Source organism: Oxyura jamaicensis, chromosome 19 (assembly GCF_011077185.1).
Source record: "Oxyura jamaicensis isolate SHBP4307 breed ruddy duck chromosome 19, BPBGC_Ojam_1.0, whole genome shotgun sequence".
NCBI lineage: Eukaryota > Metazoa > Chordata > Aves > Anseriformes > Anatidae > Oxyura > Oxyura jamaicensis.
This window is the reverse complement of record NC_048911.1, coordinates 9,111,593-9,131,380: the sequence shown is the minus strand read 5'-3', so window position 1 is coordinate 9,131,380 and position 19,788 is coordinate 9,111,593. Positions and strand designations below refer to the sequence as shown.

Genomic DNA, 19,788 nt, shown 5'->3' with positions numbered 1-19,788 from the left:
TGGCTCAGCATTATGAAAATAAATTCCTCCAGCAAACTGAATTAATTTATTGCCATTTTCTGATTATACCACTTGCAGAAAAGATGATATAATAGTCGTACATCTCGCTATGCATTTGACTGTTTAGTCACATTGACTGATAAGGAAAACAAATGCAACAAAGAAAGGAAAGAAGAAATTGGAGGTATTAAATTATTTGAAACAACTGCGAACCACAGGGAGCTTATGGACAAAGGGTTGAAGACTAGAATTAACTTGAAAAGCTAAAATTTACTGGGGGACAGACGAGTCTTGCATTTCAAAGTCTAAGGTTAAAAAAAAAAAGTACTGCAGAAGATTTATCTCTGCACTCTCCTGCTTACATCTTTGATTTTGGTAAAATAAAATTTGAACCTCAAAAGCTGACTCAACTTTACAGGCAGGTATACTTAAAAGAGCTATAATACTTAGGTTGCTTTCTAAGGGAAGGCAGATGTGAGTTTTGTATATATCCAACCACTTGGGTGGCTTAGTGGTTTTAAGTCCCAGAAGGCCGAGATAATTGCATGGTGTGTACAGCAGAGGAGCTAGCCCTACGAGTTGAACAAGCAGTCGCAGTTTGTAGGTGGATTTGGGTTGGGGTAAGTTGGTCATGCAGGTATACGTTCACATTTGGCTGTTTTTAACTGCTAGGGGCATTGTTCCGGTGTAATGAGTTAATCATGGTGGATTATAGGAAATACAGAGCAGAATTCTGAAGCATAGGAAGTAACCCTTTTTATAGATAGCATTGGGAAGAATTTTGGAGCATGTCGTTTTAAAATACTAATTTCTTTGAGGCTGTGTGGACTGACTTGCATGCTCCCATTTCAGCTCTGGCCACATCACATCAATATTCTAGACCAGTAGACCTTCACCTTTCACCAGGTTAGACTGCTGTGTCTTTTAATTTTTTCAAACGAGAGTCGATCAAAATAAAATACTTCCATCTGTCTTCAATTAATGTGTGGTTCTAGGAAACAGGTATGGTGCCGCAGGTGTTGGAGAGGGACTTAGGTAGGTAATGTGTCTGGGGGATGCTGGAAGTAGAGAGACACAGTGATGGGAAGCTGTGGTCTGGACCAGTGATCCTAAAGGAGCAGAGGAAGGTCTGCATGAAGAACAGGAGTCACAGCCCCATTGATCAGGCATGATACTGAGCACTGGAATTAGATCTTATCTGTGCAGGAAATAGAGCATTTATAGATGCTACCCTGAAGCTGAGGAAGGAATTCACACGCTATTTTTAGGACTCACTCAAACCACTTCGGTTTCAAGTAACATATTTTTTTTTGCTTTCAATAACAAACACACAACAAAACAGTCACAAAATGGTGGTAGAGATCAAGAAATGTTAAAGATTTTTCCCTTTTTTTTTCCCCTGAATGGAAGAAGCAAACAGGGAGTGAAAACCATATGTAACGAACGCCAGCCACGTGGCTCAGGGCATTTCCAGATCCTGGTTGTCTCCTGCTCTGACATGGCAGGACTGTGAATGCAACACAATTTTCAAGTAACAGAAATAAAAGGGTCTAGTCGAACAGGAGATGCACTGCGTTATTGAATTGATGGGATCGCTGGAATCATGTACCAGAAATACGCTCTGCATGCATGGACGCCGTTGCTAAATAGGTCACAATTTAATACTCAGAGAGTGAATCTCTTGCTTGAGGGAAACAATGGGACTCTGCATAGCTTTTGAGTTTGTGTGAAAATCAAGGGGGGTGCTTTTTTTTTTCCCCAGGTGTTCTGTTATTACTGTTTTTGTTACTGGCATTACGGAGAGGCTTTAGGAGGTCTGAGGGCTGTCTGTTCACAGACTCATCAGGAGTACAGCACATAAGCTGCTCTGAGCTTGCGTGGATAAACTTTTGACATCATAAAGTTGTAAATGTTGATTTTTACGGAATTTAATTTAGCCATTTTTTTAGTTTTAAATATACTAACAAGTTGGATTTGAAAGGCACATATATGTGATTTAGCTAAATGGAGCTGTAGATGCGGTGGGGCCTATTTGGCAGCAGAGACAGTTTTCATTACTTTAATTGTGTGATTTGTCAGGATTTCCAGCTTTTTGTAAATGCTGTAGTGTTATATGACAGAATTAAAAGGATTTAGAATAAAAGGAGTTTAAGAAAAAGACTTTGCAACAGGATTTCAATACTTTTTGTATTTGAGGGATTTAGGGAGCTGTTTTTCATTTCAATCATCCTGCTGCATTTGGTTAAACACTGTGTGGAGCAGGTGTGTGCCACGTCAGTATATCGCACATGCAAATAAACACAATTTCACAAATAAAAATTAATCCACCATAACTTGGAAGATTAAATTCCATCCCGGAACTAGGCAGGGTTTGCTGACTCCATTAAGCACTGCAGAGAACAGCACATGTCGCTTTCTGCAATCTCACGAACAGGCCTGCTATTAACCTGATTTAATGCCCTGCAGAGTCCTCAAAATAATGATCCATTTCTAGAGTATTAATATTTACATTCTGAAAGTATACATTTGAAGTAGGAGATGAATTTTTGAAAAACGAGGCCTTCAGTCATTACAGACTGGAATCAGCAGTTAAGCACCTGTTGGACACACTTTTGCAAATCTGCATTGTGGGTATTAAAGGCTGCTGTTCGTATTCCTGTGCTGTTGTTTTCCACTACTCTCCACCAACTTTTTCTTCTCCTTGATCTCTCTTCCTTGTTGTTAAACTTAGAACTGGACTACAAATAAACATGTGAATATATGTGTCTAATACATCCTGATTAAAAAAAGAAAAAGGTGTAGTTAAATACTGAAGGTAAATGCTGGCACCACTTAAATCAGTGTCCGAAGCCCTGGTAGTCAGCATTTCCCCTGTAGTGCCGAGAGGCTGGCTAAGTGAACAGAAGCAAGTGGAGTTCCTCTGTTACTTGTACTGAAGCAAACAAATGGGTTGCCAGACCCTTAAGAAGAGCGTACATTTCATTTATCAATTTACAGGTCAGTACATACAGTACAGGTATGACTCATAAAAGAGCTTGAAATAATAGGAATAAAAGGAAAATACATTTGGCTCTTTTAGGTTGCTTGTAAAGCTATTGTTGATGGGGAAATTATTGACGTGACCCATTTAACTTCACAAATACCCAAATGTGGAGGAGGGAAGAGTTATCCTTGTGTAGATGAGAGTACTGAACAGTTTTTGTTACAAATTAATTGTATGTACCTAGGTTATTAATAATTAACAGAGACTGTTACGTGAAAATGTATATTGTTAATTGTTGTGCCTTTCTGGATAATTGATTTAGTGCAACTATGCCAGTATTTGGGAATTAATTATGAACAGACTATATCACTAATATTCTTCATAGATCAAAAGTTTTGATGTATAATGGAGACAAAAAAACAGTTCATTTTTCACCACAGACGTAGATATAGATAGATAATGTAAAAGGCAAAGGTTTAAAGAAATTGGAGGAAGTTCAGCAGTAGTGGTGGTGGTTTTTCTGTTTTATAGGTTGGATAGAAGCATACCCTGGAATTAGTAATTGTTCAGAAACAAAGATATTGTTGATTCAATTTTATTTTTATTTCTGTTCACATAGTAGTAAGGCGAAGTTGTCAAAACTTCTACAACCCCATTTTAAGCAGCGTGGTGTATCGAACAGCTCGGTGGCTCTGGAGCCTGGCTGTAAGGGCAGCGTAGGACGATGAACACGCAGTGACAACTGCCTGCCTCTGCTGCCAGCTGGGCAGCACCTCTGAATCCAGGGCAGGCAGGGGTGTCTTGGCATGTGCTGGGAGCTGTGCTGGTGCTGTGCTCTTGGTACCTGGCGAAGGGAATCTAACAAGTACGTTGGGAATGTTGTAAGAACCCCGTCCCACCTGCAGTGAACAGCGGGCACAGCCGAAGTCCCTCTGGACGCTTCAGGAGGTTGCTTTCTTAAAGTCTGAAACTGCTGGTGGCAGAGTTTAGGATGGGTGTTTTGAATTTAATCCTGTATTTTCCTAGACACGTAGCATGGGGGGTATACATGCTCCTGCTTTGGGCAAGCACGTGGAGCCCAGCTTGTCATACGCTGAAGAGGGTGGCTGCTGTTGCGCTGCGCTCTTTCGGTTAACGCTCTGCTTACACCTCAGCAGAGTAAATTGGAAACCAATGTTTGAAACCCATGCAGAGTTGGTGACAGCCTTATTTCAGACAGCTTTGGTAAAACAATAAAAAGTTAGCAAGTGTTACTTGTCATTTCTTACAGCTGCAGAATTCTTAACCCCAGCTGAAATGAATAGAAAAGGATTCAAAATCCTGGCCAGAGTTTGCTGCTTGTTTTGTTACTCATTGCTGTCTTCTTCAAGAGCAGTTGTTCCCGTGTTCATGACTGCCTGTTTTTGGTATTTCTATCACTAACCTTGCACAGGCTGTTGAGTTTTGCATTATATATTAAATATTCTTCCAGTATATTGCCCTCCATTCCAGTGTGTGTGAACGCTGTGAAAGGTAATAAGGTAATGCAAACAGTAGATAGTGATTTGCTTTTTCTTTTTTTTTCTTTTTTTTTGCTTTATCTCTTATTAGGTACTCAGAAATGTGATAATTTTTCTGAGAAGCGGCCTCTTCTTGGTGTGTGCAAAAGCATTGGATCTTCAGGGTAAGAATGTTTTTCATTAATAAAGTTGTCTATATAGATTGTATTGTCATCTGAAAGTGTAACCATAGAAAATTACTTTAAACTCTGTCCTGATTTTGCTCATGGTTAACACCGTGAGGTGCTTTTAAAGCTTTTTTTTAATGTCAGCACACATTGACAGATGACTTCAGCTTTATGAGAAGAGTAAAAAATGAAGATTATTGCTACAAAATAGAAGATGAGCTATTTTGAGTTTATTTTGTTCTCGATGTAGTCACAATTTTGTGATTAGCCTTTTCTGATATTAATCCTGAAGAATTACTCTTCAGAAGTGTCTGAAGCAACCTCTGTCTTGAAAAGTAATTAAAAGATGCTTTCAAGCAGCAGTCGTATTCCAAATGAATTCCAAGCACCGAGCAATCTCATTGTTACAGTCACTCAATGTTTATTAGCAAAACACACTTTAAATCTACTTCTTTCATTTAGGAAGTTAATTTAGTAGTCTTGTTTTGTACTCTCTGGACAGTTTTGTTGTATCACTCCTCTTATAAAAGAAGGTCTTAAAATTTTTTATGACTGTGTTAGATATGTTTATTCTGACAGTGCTAAGAATTTATACCTATTATCTTGTGGAGAATGCTCGCTTTTCAAGGGTAATCTTCTACACACATTTAAAGGCTAAACAGTTAAAGTAAAACTTCTTACAGTAGTAAGACTAATTATGTGCCACACCTTTTTTGGTTAAGAATTTAATCACTCTTGGTAGACAGGAAGGCAACCTGAAGGAAGACAACCAAATCTCTGTAAATTTCCTAAGGACATTTCTGTCTATGTATTATCACCATTAATGTTACTGCTCTTAAATGTTTAAAACAAAAGCTGTGGGGGGTAGAGAGCTGAGATTTCCTTCAGTTGATATGTTTACATCCTGTGATACTGCTCAAAGTGCCATTTCTCTATTTCTCCTGTTTTTTTTATCCCCTGTAAGGGTTTGTAATCTTGTTAATAACTTTTTCTGAGTAGGAGTGTCACTTGTTACCAGTGATGTGAATATTGCTCTGGGAGGATTTTCTGTCTTAATCCAAACTGTGCATTTATATATGTAAGGGGTATGTTGGATGGAAAAAAAATCCTTCATACCCTTGTTTGAGAAGTGAGATACCCGAGAAATGAACAGGCTGTAAGGTACATTATTTTCACTGTGTTACTACGTTCCTTAGTTAATGGGGAATACTTCAGAGACGATTGGTAGTTTCTGCTTTTTTTTTTTTCTTTTTTCATTAAAAAAAGCTAAAAAGCTTATGTTTTCAAAATGAATGGATAAGCTTGTGCTACTATGTATCAGTAGTTAAATGCCTGCAAATTGAAGGAAGAATTTTAAAGCAAGCTTTCAGCTCTGACCAGAAGACTAGAATGCCATTAAAAAAAAGAGACTGCATACAGGCTCGCCTTCACCCAGTTAATGGTAATTTGCTCTTGGTGATAAACCTTCTTTAGAAAATTCTGAAACACTTCTCTACGTTTACTGTTCATGGCAAGTTATTTTTGAAAGAGTTGTTGCAAATGACCTGTTTTGTCAGTACCTTTCAGGTTAAGAACTCCTTGATAGTTTGTCCTCAATTGGAGTCAAACCCTGACTACACCTAAGTTGCCATGGTTTTGAAATATATATGATTTCTTCTTTTAAATTTGCTCAAATGTCACTTTATTCTGTTAATTTCGTAGCTCATTTGATTGCATTTCTTAACGATCATTATGCATACAGAAGAGTTTGCATAGGACATTAAAGCATCTGTGTCATGAGCAGCTTCTGAATCTGAGTCACAATTTTAGTTCTTTTCGTAACTTGAAGTTTTGTTCTGAACATCATTCCCTGTATAGCCTACTGGTTGTGGACAGATATAAAACACCTTGTTTAATCATATATCTGAAGAAAGTACTACATTTATTCTAGAGCATTTATTCCAAAGCACTTGATATTTTCACTACAGTCATCTCCTCTCCTACTTTGGCGATGATGCTGGCTATGGCATGAAATACAGCAGCTGTCAGCACACTAATGGGACTGTGAAGCATAGGGAATAGGAGGCCCGCTCTGTCTACTGAAATGGCAGTGGTAAAATAATCAGTGAAATGATGTAGCACTGATAGTGAAATATTTCTCCTGTAACAGAAAGGTAAACTGAGTGTCTAGAAGACTGAATGATTTTCTCAAAGGCGTCTAGTCCAAAGCAGATCCAGAAGTGAAATCCAGGTCTTCCAACACTCCATCTGTTACACTGATACATTAAACCACGTTGTCTTTAATATAAACTGAATGAGATTGGACGTGGTTATGACAGTGGGTCAACGTCCATATCTTTGCAAGATGTAGTCTGAAAAGGAAAACAATTCAGGCAGCACAGTCCCTAATCCTGGTGTGTCGTGCCATTCTGGAATGCTTCTGCATTGGAAGTCCATGCTTCTCGAAGGACTTTCAACAGTCCTCTGGCTTTCTTCCATTTGGATTTTATGTGGGATCCTGTCATAACCCAAGGGGAATGATTATGGGAAAAAGGGGCTCATGATTTCAGCATGGATCATCATAATTTGGGCTTTCATTTACTGTTCTTCATAACTTCTGACATCTTTTCAGGACGTTCTGATTAAATTTTGCTGCTGCTGTTACTCTTTTCTCAGAACATCCTGACAATTCTGACATTGCCAAAGAATTTTTATTGTGCTTCTCTGTTATCAATAAATACAGTTAATATGGTTAACATTTTGAAAAAGTCAATGACTGGCACCATGACTTAGTTTTGAAGGATATTTTTGGACCTTGCTATATCTAAATTCTCTTCTGTGGCAATCATTTATACAAAATTCATTTTCTGTAGCTCTTAAAAAGTGCTTTGAAATTGTTAATTTTTTTGGATGGAAGGAGAAGAATAAATGCATTATATACCCAATTTTTGATTAAAAAACAACTGTTATTAGCTATTCAATACAGTTTAGGAATTGCTGTGAATTGTCACATGCTGTCCTTGACCTGAAAAACACATGTTTTAAATAACTATATTTTGTGTACACAGTCCTGCATGTTAGAGGAGTGATAGTTTTTTAAATGTATTGATATCTTCTGTGATCTTAGGGAATCATGTACACATACTCAAACACATAAAAATCTTTTGAGAAACTTAAATTCAGTATCTGTTAACACGTGGGAGTTCTAAGTGTTAAAGATGCCAAACCATTAAAGTATTATCAGAATACAGTTTAGATCTAGATCCAGTGCATCTTTTCATAATGGCTTTTAATAGTATTCTATCTTTTAGGACTATATCAATGAGATACTGGCACATTCAAGTTAGGAGCTGGGATTTCCTGGTTCTGACCACTAGTCTGCATTAGTGGTCATTGTCAGGAAATTCTTTTCTTTTCCTTTAGCTGTAAAGTAGATATACTATAATGAGGAAAACACAATAATTTTATTTTATTTTTTATTTTTTTTAAATGTAGAACACTCACCAGTCTGAAATACCAAGAGTTTTCAAGTTGTAATGAATTAATAGCTTCAAAAACATCATCACTGTTAAATAACTTTGGTACTTTCTCTGATGTATAATGTACATTAATCGAAGGAAACTTAATGAACAGTTTTATCTGTGCTACAATGCTAGGGCTTCTTTCCCGCATTATAAAATAGAGATGAGTATAAAAATATTATACAACACAATGTTAGCATAAAATCTGTGTTTGAAATTAACTTTTCAGTCTTGACATTTTTTCAGTGTTGTTTACAAAGTGAAAGATCTCTTTGGTAACTTAGAAATAAACTAGTGTTCCCCTGAGATCCCCTCATATTTTCATGAATTACCGACTTTTGACTACTGTAAAAAATACTTCTTAAAATTTCAGTATATCTCCCAAATATTTAACAAAATATTAACTTAAAAATAAGCTTCTGGATAACCTCACACGTGGATTGCATCTTTTCTGTAATGTGACCTTAAGGAGTAGTCATTGATATGATCTCTGCTGATAAAAATTATGTTCTTTTGAAAACCCGGTCTTAATCTTCAGTTTAATATTTCTTAATTTTGTATCTTAATTTCTTTGAGATTGCCATGGTTGGGAACCTGCATTAACATTCTTATTCTGTTTATTAAACCTTTCCGCTAAACTAAAATCACCAAGACTTGCCATTTGGAGAATTCACAATGTATTTTTTGTTTATTTCAAATGATCTAAACAGTTGCTTAATTCAGCATAAATCCTAACTTCCTAGTCTTATGCCAGAGCTTTGGAAAGAAATATTCATGCTTTCAGGATCTGATAGTGATGTTTTTTGAAGTTATGGGTATGCAGTATGAATTCTCTACGTTCTGTTCTAGTTCCTTGCTTGACTGTATACTGATGTGGCAGCGTCTTACTGTATCACAGAACTTTGCTTTACAGGCATAGAGAAAAATGAGATTTATTGAAAAAGCCGTAAGAAATAATCTGGTGGCCAACCAAAGCTCCTATATTCTTTACATTTGATTACTCCAAGAAGCCTCTAAGACAAAAAATCTCAGTGTAATTCCAGCGTGTAGAGAATAAGGTAAATTTAAGATTGCCAAAAATACCAAATTTACGGTATTTGGCAAATAGGAAACAATAAGTTTGAATTCCCTCTAAAGTAATCAAAAATTAAAAAATGACCTTTAACTACAAGGATCAAGGTTCAGGCTCTAGTCTAATCTAACTTGAGAGCTGTGAACACAAGGATGTCAAATAAGAAAAAGTCTCGTGCCCTGTAGACAAAATGCATCTTTTCTATAGTAAATTTCTTTGAAATGAAGTGGTAAAGCTATATTGCGCTAAACTGCAGTGAAGAATAGCGGCTACTTTGAAATTTATTTCTGGCACCTGCTTTTCGTAAAAGTTCTGTAGATGTGCCACTAATCTCATTCTTTGTATTTCCCACAACAAGTATTTTACCAGGGGACAGGAATTTGGTGTTTTCTAAACTTTGGCCTTGTATCTGAGCTTCTGACTAACTTTCAATATAGACATTTTTTGTATTTTAAAAGTCAAATTTTCCATCTAGTAAAATGACTGAAACGTCTAGCATGGTTTCACTGTATAATCTTTTCAAAATAACAGTTTTCTCAACCCCCCAAAAAGGATGCAGTCTTGACACATAAATGGGAAACAGATTGTGTTTTTTGGCTGATGCTGTATGCTGGTTTAGATGTTGGTTCAGTCAACTTTGGTCTTAGATTACAAGATTTGCAAATTAAAGGAAAACCAAAAAGGAAAGAACATCTGCATAAATTTTGTCTTTGTGGAATTTTGTCCAGGCATGCTTATTTTGTTCTGGCTGATAGGATAAACAAATCTTCACACACATGCGTGCACACACACACTAATGGCTTTTGGTTCATATTAATGAGTTTTGTAGGTAGTGAAACATCAGTGAATAATCTGTAAACAGATATCCCCCCCCCCCCCCCCCCCCACACACAAAAAAAAAAAAAGGAAAAAAAAAAAGAAAAAGAGCTAAGTTCTGATGGTGGCTGTAGAACTGCAATGCAGAACCAGTCATTGTAATTTGTTGGGACCTATCTGTTTTCAAGATAACTAATTAAAACCAATTGTGTTAAACAGAAATACATTCCTGCTTGCTCAGTGTGGGTTGTTGACACCATGGTTTGGGCATACTGCATTTGTAGAACACCCCTGGATATACCGGACAGGTCCAAAATAGGTGCTTTTTCCCCTCAGTTGTAAGTGTGCAGATATTTTTTACTCAAGTTAATGCTTCAAATGTGGCTAATACAGATGTTTAAGAGGAAATTGAGCAGCGTAATTTTTAGTTCAGATTATTAAGAAAAACATCACAGTTTTGAGGGATTCAGAATCTGTAATGCAAATCTGCCCTTGAGTAGGCTCTGTAAGTAACAAGAAAGCTAACAAAGCAGAGATGGCCACGCCAGGAGGATAAAAATGTGTGTGGAGGTGCAGAAAGGGAGAAGGGGACAGAGGGCAGAAGACAGGGATGAGAAGTTGCAGTCTCTTACATGTGAAACCACCTCTCCAGAGTACACAGTATTGTAAGTAGAAGAATTTAAAATATTTCAAAGTACTTTTCCACCAACACTAAGAATTCTGATGACTCGCATTTGCCCTCATCATGCTTTGGTAGCTGTGAGCTACCAAACCTTGTTTCTACACTATATTTGTTGTTTTTCTTTTTGATTTCTCTATTAGCGAAGTCATTTTTAATGCATAGGGGCCCAAATTCTTGTAATAAAATGCAAACCAGTATAGCTAAAGGAATGTATCAGTGCACCTATGGGCTTACAGCAAGGTAGGCTTTAGACTACGTTTCTGTGATGAAGACAAAGCTCCTGCTCATCTTGTCTGTTGTACTGCTGCTTCTGTGCTGGTGCTTTCTGCAGCCCTGGCCTGTGTCACTTCAGCTGCTCGTAGAACCCGACAGTAAGAAGATGATGGAAGCAATCCTGTTTTAACATAATGCTCTGATTTTACTTTGCTTTTCTTCAATATGGATTATTTCAGTCACCTACTTTGCAAATGATTGTGTGCAAAATTGCAAGGTGCAACTGAGGATGTAGTCACTTGCAGCATGAAGGTGGGGATGAACACAGAGTCTGCAAAATACTTCATCAAAATACGTGATAGTTTGGTGCACTTGTTCTTTGTCCAAACAGCCGAAGATAGATGCATAAAAGATGAAGAATTTAAGCCAAAATCTCAACCAGTGGCCTATGTTGCTAGCCTATAGCACGTGTTAGGTTGTTAGCATACATTTTTAGAAAGACGTATTAATTGAATGACTTCAAGCAATAGAAAGTTTTGAATGACATTAAGAATTGGATGGAGGTCATTTAAGGGCAGGAGAAGTAAGAGGTAGTCTCCTTTTAATCATAGGAGGAGAAAGGAAATAAGGGCAAGTTACAGAAGGGGGAGTAGGTTCAAGCAAACAAAATGTCCAACTTTGGCTAGCCAGCATCTTTTTTTGATACGAGGCAAATCAATTGGCAGCAGGTTTTCAGGAAGCATGCTTTATTAACGTGGCTACTGTAGATTCAAACCTCCCAACCTTAACACAAGTTTAACTCAGGAACCTTTTTGTGGGAGTGTTAAGATTTAGGTAGAAAGCACCTTTACACGAGTAAGGTTAGAAACAATGCAAGTAAAGCATTAATGTTTTCTCATATTAATATTGTAAAATCACGACCCTGTTCCTTACCTGGCACACTAACTAGCTAATGCTAATCCGGTGTTTACTTCTAAGTGTCCGTGCCTTCTAATGTTTAAAATTAGCTGGCTGTGAAATGATTTGTCAGGGACAAAGACCGGAGCTTTCTGGGGGGATCACCCAAGAACAGTTTTTGGTCCCAGTTCTCACACCCCTCGGAGTAACTCTCCGTGGAATATTTCTACTGGATGGCCATTGCAAATGCAGTAGACTTGGCCAGGTTATGCCAGAGACTGAATCATGCAATTGAATGTGTGAAGGATGTATCACTCATAATCAAGAGGATAAAATACAGCACGTTTTTCCCAAATCGCCCACAATTGGGTTGTACAGATGGTTTATGACATTCAGTTGTATTGGACACCATGAGATAGAGTCGTGAAGTTTGTTAAAAATTTTTGGTCTTTTTTATGAAGACTTAGCAAAATCCATTTTTTTTTTTTATTTTTATTTTTTTAACACTGAGGGTGTAGAGGTTTAAATTTCTAGAGAATAAACTTTATTTACTTTTACTTTCAGGCTTCAGAGGAATATTTGCCTCTTAGGGTGCCTTGTAATATATCTTGCTTCAAAATAAAGCAAAAGTACTAGAAAATAGATGTTTTCATTGCTTCATAAAGTCTCAGCTTGGTTAGAACAGCTTAGACAACATGGATTTTGTTTTGTGACAACTTCCTAATTTTTCAGCGTTGTTTCCCTTCTCTTCGAACGCAAATGCAAATGCTGTAGCTTGGCAAGTACGCTAACAGCTCAGCCAACCAGAACGTTTTAAGCTTACTCCAAAAAAACTGGAGTTTGTTTTTCCTGGAGATAAAAAGATGATAGGGATTGTAGGGATTTTGTTCTAAAAAGAATAGTAAAACCTTTTAAGTTGGGTAAAGCCCTATCGTTTTTGTTATCTCTTTGAAGGAGTGAGTCCCAAAGGCTCTCGTACCGATGAGAAACTGTAAGCATCATTAACTGCAAAATGTGCTGCCCTGTCAACTGTCTTGCAAAAATGTCCTTCCATTTTAACATGGAAAACACTGTAATCTCTGTTTATTGAAGGAAAAAATCAGTTCAGTCGTAACATGTTGTGGGGTAGCTTTTAAGATCCTGAGAGATGCAAGCTCTTCCCTCTTCTGGTGTTGGATTTGCTTGCTGTGTTCTGTGATAAAGATAGCGTGCTTTACTTTAAAAAGAGCTCTTCGGATCCCAGAATTTTTTCTTGTAACTTGTTTCTGTAATTACGTTAGCGTACTTCAACGATTTTTGTAATGTTTAAGTAATATTTACTGGTAATTCTGTAATTTTCCTCACAAACTGAGAAGCTCGGGGATTGAGCTTTAGCAGCATACGGTAACGTTGCTGTTTGTGAGTCCTGAGGGTCAGGAAGATCTGGTGTTCTTCTGATAGACCAAATGTTTGTCTGGATGAACTATAGGAAGAAATAACCTTTGAACTATAATAAACTGTTAATCTTGGATCAAAACTGGAAGGAAGAAAACGAGTATTTGGGGGTCAAACTTTGACCAGTTGGTGAGAACTAGGGGTAGTTTTGACCTTCTAAAGCTTTGATTTATTAAGCTGTAAAAAGATAAACCTTTTCTAAGTGATCTCCGGGATAGCACGGAGGTTTGGGGGAACAGATTTCCGAGCTGAGGCATAGTTTCATTTTACGGCTGTTCCAACCCCCCGTGCATGTAATGATACAGGGAGGAGATGGAGGGAAGGAAGTAGCCTTTTGCTAAATGCACAGCCAGATAAAACCAGCTGGAGCACATACCTTCCCTGAGTAACTTGTCAAAAGAAGCACTACAGGGAAAAGATAATGCACAGCGCCATTACAGGCAAAGCTGCTGGTTCCAGGGCCACTTTAAATTCCACTTTAAATTATTAAATACTGTAAACGCTATAAAGTTAATTAGAAGAGGAACAAACTCTACAAAGATAAATGTGTTTTCAATATGTTTCTCAGGGAGGGTACAGTAGAAACCAGTGAATGAGAGGAAATTTATTTCTGGCAGCACTCTAGACATGGAACTGTGGTTGAACTTTTTACCCTAATTACGTCCCCGCTAATGCCTGCAGCGGTCTGGAATCAAAGCGGCCCTTCAGGCCCTGGAAAGTCTCTGATGTGGCGAGCGTTTGTTGTGTGATGAGGGTTACTTAAGAAAAAATGGAATATTGTGACAGGATTTTTCAAAATTTCTCAGTTACCACCCACCTCACTTGTTGCCTACAAAAATAGAGTAATTGTTTGCATCTGTGTGTTTTTGTCTGTCTTAGAAATAACTGTTATAAATCAATGTGACATAGACCCAGGGAACAGTTCAGGATTGTATTTTCTTTTCTTATATGTTTTGGAGTTATTTGTTATATACTGCAAGAAGGATTTAAAGCGCATTGCAGTATAGTTAGAAATTTCAGGATGGTTAGGTGTCTTTTTCTGAGCACACCATCACATACCGAGTTCTGAAATCAAATCAAAGATGCTATTTAAAATGTTTTTTCCTAAATGATGGCTTTCACTTCATGCTTGTAGCTTGACCAGCTAATTGCAAGCTGCACTGCAGCCATTGTATCGGTATAGTTACCCAATTGCTGCCACTTGAGTAATTCACTACAACTTGACAGTAGTTGAACTTTGCATCCGTGACTAAATGCCATTTTCTCTCTTACAGCAGTCTCTCTCTGGAGCCCTTGGTTTCTTTCTTTTCCCTCTTTCCTTCAATAATATTTAGTATACAGAGAAAAGTCAAAGGAGTTTGAGCTCAAACGTTTGTGTGCAGGTTAGATTCTTTTAAATCTCTGATGTGAGGAAAAAGGCCATTAAAACACAATGATTGGAATTTGTTAAACACTATCTGATAGAAATACCGGTTTTCAAGTTCTGATCTTGTTTATGAAATGCTGCAACAGTATTCATTCAGCAGAATGAATATATTGTGCTAGCTTTACAATGTTAAATTTACCAACGATTTATAAAGCAAGGCACAGCATTTTGTACTCAAAGATTTAAAAGACTCCTTTGTGAAAAAACAATAGAGATGTTGTCAGAAAAAGATTTGCCTTAATTCTTTTTTTCTTTAAATTCTGACTATGTTAATATATTCACATTCTCACCTGGAGGAGAAGCTGTAACATATTTTTGGAATGTTTGCTCACAAACTTTTTAAAACCTGTGAGTAAAATTACTAATGTAATATTTCTATAGTACAGTTATCTGTAGTTATGTATAATTAACATTTTATAGATGAGACCTTAAGAAAGTAACACTAAAAGTTTTAATCAATTTTACCTGCACAACCTGATGGTTGTACAGCCTCTGCTGTACTGGGTGCTGTCTCTGTGGTGAGAAGGCAGTATTTCTGTGCCCCCTGCTTAGTGCCTGTAAGTCCTCCTGAACACAGCAGCTAAATTTAACTATGACATTTCCTCAAATTTTATGAAAAGTGGTCCAGCAAAGGAGGTGGTTATATTGGTGGCTTCACTGAGGGAAAGGCTGAAACATAAGCTAATGCGTTTTATTTTTTTAATTTTTATTTTATGCTTTAAACTATTCACTTAGGATCTCAACCTTAAGGGCAGTTTACAGAAAATCAGATGTATTGGCTTTGCTCTTCATGGAGCTTCATGGAGCTTCACGGCTCTTTTCAGTTACCTCAGTGGTAAGATGTAAGCTAATCTCTGCTCAACTTCAATCACCTGCACTCTAGAAACCCTCCAATTCTTTCTTGGAAATGCTGAAGCTTCTCAGAAACTATGATGTGAGCCATATACTCACATATAAACAATTAAGGTAGTAGACTCGAGCATCTGGGAAGTGTCGGATCAGTCGTGCAGTGTGAGGCAGAGAGGCCACTCGGTGCAGCACTGATGAAGAGTTGCACAACCCCATTCCCTTCAGCTTGTGGTTTCAATGACACCGCTCGTGGAGCCAGAGAATGGGTTGGGTTGGAAGGGACCTTACAGATCTTCTCGTACCACCCCCTGCCATGGGCACAACACCTCCCAAAGCCCCGTCCTGGGGCACTGCCGGGGATGGGGCACCCACAGCTCCTCCGGGCAGCCTGGGCCAGGGCCAGATGTTAACCTTTGATAGAGGTATGACAGAAATGCAGTTGTGTGCTACACAGAAGTTAATCTGTGCTCATGTTCTCCAAGATTTACAGAATTTTCTGTAGTTAAGCATATGTTCATAGGATGATCAAGGATAGCCAGTGCAGGTCCATCATTTCACGTAAAAGGTCTGACTGGTTACACAGCAGAGCGAAATGTGGTCCAGAATATACTAAAAAAATTGATTTTGCTGTCAAAAATGGAGCTCCAGATGTACTTTCCCTCGGTGATAGCTATAGTCAAGTAAGCCTTGTAGATAACCAAATCTCTTGAGATGCTGCTTATCCTCCTGTATTAACTAACTCAAAATGCGATGGGACAGCTATGTTTCGTGATGTGGTATGTCTCAGTGAAGCAGAAAGTGTGTCATATTCCAGTCTCTCTGCAAAAGGGTGCCGCAGCTGAGAAGCCAGCTTGTGCTGTATTTTACACTCCAGTGACAGGCATGCCACATGCCGTGGAAGGAAGCAGCGTATGCAGCGTGCTGCGGTACGTGGAGGTAGCTTGTAGGCTGTTGTTCGGCTTTATGCAGCCTCATGCGTTCTGAAATTGAGAAAAAAAAAAGAAATGTGGAAGGTAATAAATGGACAAGAATGAGAATTGTTGTTATGGGCAGAAAATTTAATAGTAGTAGCATGTTATGTACTGTCGGTAAAGCAGAATGTGAAAAGAGCCATCTGCTGCCAAAACTGTAGAATAATACGGAGGTTGCCAGAATTTTTGCTATTTTGAAGGATCCACTTACCTTTTGTTTTTCTCCTTGAACTAGCGATACTGTTCTTGTAGTATCTGTTACGGTATGTTAGGACGACCAACATGCTGATAAAACCAAGTCTTAAATTTTCCTCCTCTTGTTGATACACGATTTTTCTGATACCTAGAATACAGATAGGAAGCAAAGACTGAGCTGTTGGTTTGGTTGGACAAAAGTGGATGTAATGGTTGTCGAAGCAGAACTGTAAAAATCTGTGACCTCCATCAGCTCAAATATCTGTTCCTTATGGTCAAGGAAATCTGTATTTACAGATTCTTCCCCCAAACCACCCCAAAAGTGGAAGCAACTCTTCATTCTGTATTTGGTCATGGATTTTGCTTGTCTTATGAACTATGGTATATGATTATATGTTAGGAGTAACCTCGCTATATCAGCAGCGTGCACAACTGGTGAGGAAATGTCTTCCTACATTGCCTTCCAGTAGCTTTGCTTTTTACTGCATTAAAATTAACGTTTTGTTATTTCTAATCTAATACGAACTTGTCAGCACTCTCAACAGCTGAATCGCTTCTGAAATCCTTCATTAAGAAGCGTTTAGCTGCATCTTTGTTGCTAACAGAGCTATAGTAAACTTCACGGACTGGGAGAACTGCTGTGGGGGCCGCAGCAGAGGTCTTTCAGTCAGTGTCCAGCTAATCAGCAGTTCAGCGTGTGTCCCAGCACGGACTGTGCAGTGCAAAGAGCTTGCCTTCACCCATGGTTGAGTCCAGATAGGAAAGGGATGGCAGGTATCTGCATTACTGTTCATTGGACAAGAAAAGCATCATAATATTACATGAATAGATACCCTAAAAATGCTTGCACGTAGCTGTATTGCATGAAGTATAAACACTTGATATATTTTCTTAAAAATACTGCTCTTTGTCCACAGAAACATCTCTTAAACATAATTATACTTGTTTTGATCTTTCAGTGGTAAATAAAATGTTAGGAACAATTAATTAATCTTTATATTAGTTTGTTGTTTTTTTTTAATGAACATGCAAAGCATATTTATAGAGTGGCAGATCTGCCTACAGCCATCCGTGTTTTTAACTTTATTTTGTTTGTTTGAAAAAAGCGTAAGTACCTTTTATGTTGATACTTGTTTTATGTTGAAGCTTTTTTCTTATCCCAACTCTTTTCCCTCATTTATCTCGGTAGCCTCAGTGTGTAGTTCAACCGTAACAAAGCAGGGCTGGCTGTTCGGTCACAAGCAGTTTTTGAAGGGAACAAATGAAAATCTACTATAGCTGTATTTCACTTTCAGATTAAAACGAGAGCAGTTTAAAATCTGATATGTGCTTTTTATTTTAGAAGGTTATTTCTTTGGTAGTACTTTTTATATATTTTCTTTAAATAGAGTGTATTACGCTAGTAGAAGAGTAGTATGCATTTTTGTTTTGTTTTGTTACAGAAAGCTACGGTAATTTCCATATGCGTTTGGTGATAAAAGGTATTTCCTGATTCAACATTAATTTCTCATACGTGATCATTTTGTACTTAGCAACAAGATGGAATATTCTTAAGTATATCTAAGGGAGAAGTTTGTATGTATTGCTTATAACTGAGGGCTGCTTTTGACACCTTTTAAAAAGAAATAGCAACATCTGGAAGTACACAGTTAAACGTATCTGAAAATTTGGCCGGTCGTACTGTGCTTGGGGCATTTGAGAGAAATCTGCACTTCTCAGATGGGACTTTTCAAAGCAGGATGGCAGCTCCTTTTCCCAGGTATGAGGGTCCTGCATTGCTGGGTGAAGTTGGGATGTCCTGCCTCGTTCAGTTCGTGCTCCAGCATCACCCTGCGCTACTAATGCTGCATGCTCTCCTCTTCCTCCCCACCACCAGTGCTCTTCCTCCAGTGCTTTTTTCATCCGACTTGGGATAATAAACCTGTTGAATTAGGGGCTTTTCTTGCTGTGTGTTTCTGTGAAGTGTCTTGTATGTCCATGCCCCGGTGATGATGCTATTTGTGGTGTACGTGTGTCGCATGTGCATTGCGCTCTCCTGTTAGGGTAAGTGGCGGCACTTGATCCCCTGGAGGGGAGCGCTGGCCTGCCACTTAGGAGCAGCACTTGACATCTGATTCACGGGGCGGTATTCGAGCAGCTTCACGGGATTCTGCACACCCAGCATGCTCAACAGCACGTACCAGCCGGGGAACTGATGAGTAATGGTAGAACGGGGGAAGCAGCCAGCTCAGAAGAGATTTTTCTAACAGAAAGTAGGATACTTATTTTTTTCAGAAAGGGATGTGACAGAAGAAACTGAAGCTTTCAATCTTCCATAACAGAACAGACTGAAATATATGTGGACAGAAAAATGTCTTTTTCCCTTCTCAAAATAGCAAATCCCAAATATTGATAGTTTATTACCTTGATTAGCCATATGGAGACTATGGATGTAAACAATCTGCCCAATTTCTGCACGATTTAAATGGGTATGACACACTGGTTGCTTACTGTGTCTGCCTTCTATAACTTACAGCAGGGCAGCTAATTTTGGTAATATCAATTTGCCTCTGTGCAGGAAAGGTTTATACAGCACCACACCTTGCAGTAAAAATAAGCTGTTGGCACCTGCGGACAGGGATTTAGGGCATTGCAGAGAGAGAAAAACAAGATACAGTTAGGTTCCCTGCAGCGGATCAAACTGCAGGGCCAGCAGACTTTATTTTCATTTAGAGCAAGATGCTTTGAAAGCAGCGTTACCTCTTCCCAGCTCTTGCTATCATCGTTCTGCCCAACAGTGTTGCACAGGAACTGATGCATGTTGGCTTGCCTTTTATCCATTTCCGTTGTCCAGACAAGGAGTAGTTGTTCAATGCACAGACAGATGGCTGTGCTAAATTTTGTCTAGTGGTCCTTTTGGCACAGCCAGGTACATCCCATTTTTTTCTTTCCACACACAGGCAAGCAATAGAGATTTCTTTTGGTCCCTCATTTTCTTGCTACTTGAGGTGGAGCTTGTAGTTTACCTATAACAAAATGTTTTCTGCAGAGTTGATCACTTGCTGAAAATATTTTTGTTACATGCCAGTGAGACTACAAAGAGGG

At 38.3% G+C, this 19,788-nt stretch overlaps 1 protein-coding gene across 8 annotated transcripts in view; it reads left to right on the top strand.

Moving 5' to 3' along the window:
- The window catches only part of BCAS3 (BCAS3 microtubule associated cell migration factor), a 351,964-nt gene that overhangs the window by 21,813 nt on the left and 310,363 nt on the right, over positions 1-19,788 (top strand). For all 8 annotated transcript variants that reach the window (XM_035343348.1, XM_035343346.1, XM_035343352.1 and 5 more), the window contains exon 7: positions 4,574-4,646. In XM_035343348.1, the coding sequence (XP_035199239.1) occupies positions 4,574-4,646 (73 nt within the window). The remainder of the gene's footprint in view (positions 1-4,573; positions 4,647-19,788) is intronic.